This window comes from Chiloscyllium plagiosum, chromosome 24 (assembly GCF_004010195.1).
Source record: "Chiloscyllium plagiosum isolate BGI_BamShark_2017 chromosome 24, ASM401019v2, whole genome shotgun sequence".
NCBI lineage: Eukaryota > Metazoa > Chordata > Chondrichthyes > Orectolobiformes > Hemiscylliidae > Chiloscyllium > Chiloscyllium plagiosum.
In genome coordinates this window covers 47,183,060-47,183,333 of record NC_057733.1, presented here as the reverse complement: position 1 = coordinate 47,183,333, position 274 = coordinate 47,183,060, and the positions used below count along the sequence as shown (strand labels likewise).

The following is a 274-nucleotide window of genomic DNA, read 5'->3' as shown; positions in this document are numbered from 1 at the left end:
AGGGGGGGTGAAGGAGGGAGGGGGTGGGGGGTGAAGGAGGGAGAGGGAGGGGGAGGGGGTGTGAAGTCCGACACTGTCCCCGAGTCCCCAGCCCCTCTCCCTCTCCCATCCCCGGTCCTGTACCTGACTAGGCCCCAGGCTGTCCCGGTCCCTCTCCCCAGAGCCGCTAACATCTCCCCCCGCGGGCGGATGGTCACCTCCTCCCGGCTGCCGGCTCCCACATGGAGCAATGGCGGCGGCCAGAGGGGGTGGGGCACTGTCACCTCCAGGCCGT

General features: G+C 70.8%; 1 protein-coding gene across 1 annotated transcript in view; it reads right to left on the bottom strand.

Moving 5' to 3' along the window:
• The window catches only part of mrpl12 (mitochondrial ribosomal protein L12), an 11,130-nt gene extending 10,856 nt beyond the window's left edge, over positions 1 to 274 (bottom strand). Inside the window, exon 1 of the mRNA XM_043715010.1 lies at positions 124 to 274. Within this exon, the coding sequence (XP_043570945.1) occupies positions 124 to 173 (50 nt within the window). The 5' untranslated portion in view covers positions 174 to 274. The remainder of the gene's footprint in view (positions 1 to 123) is intronic.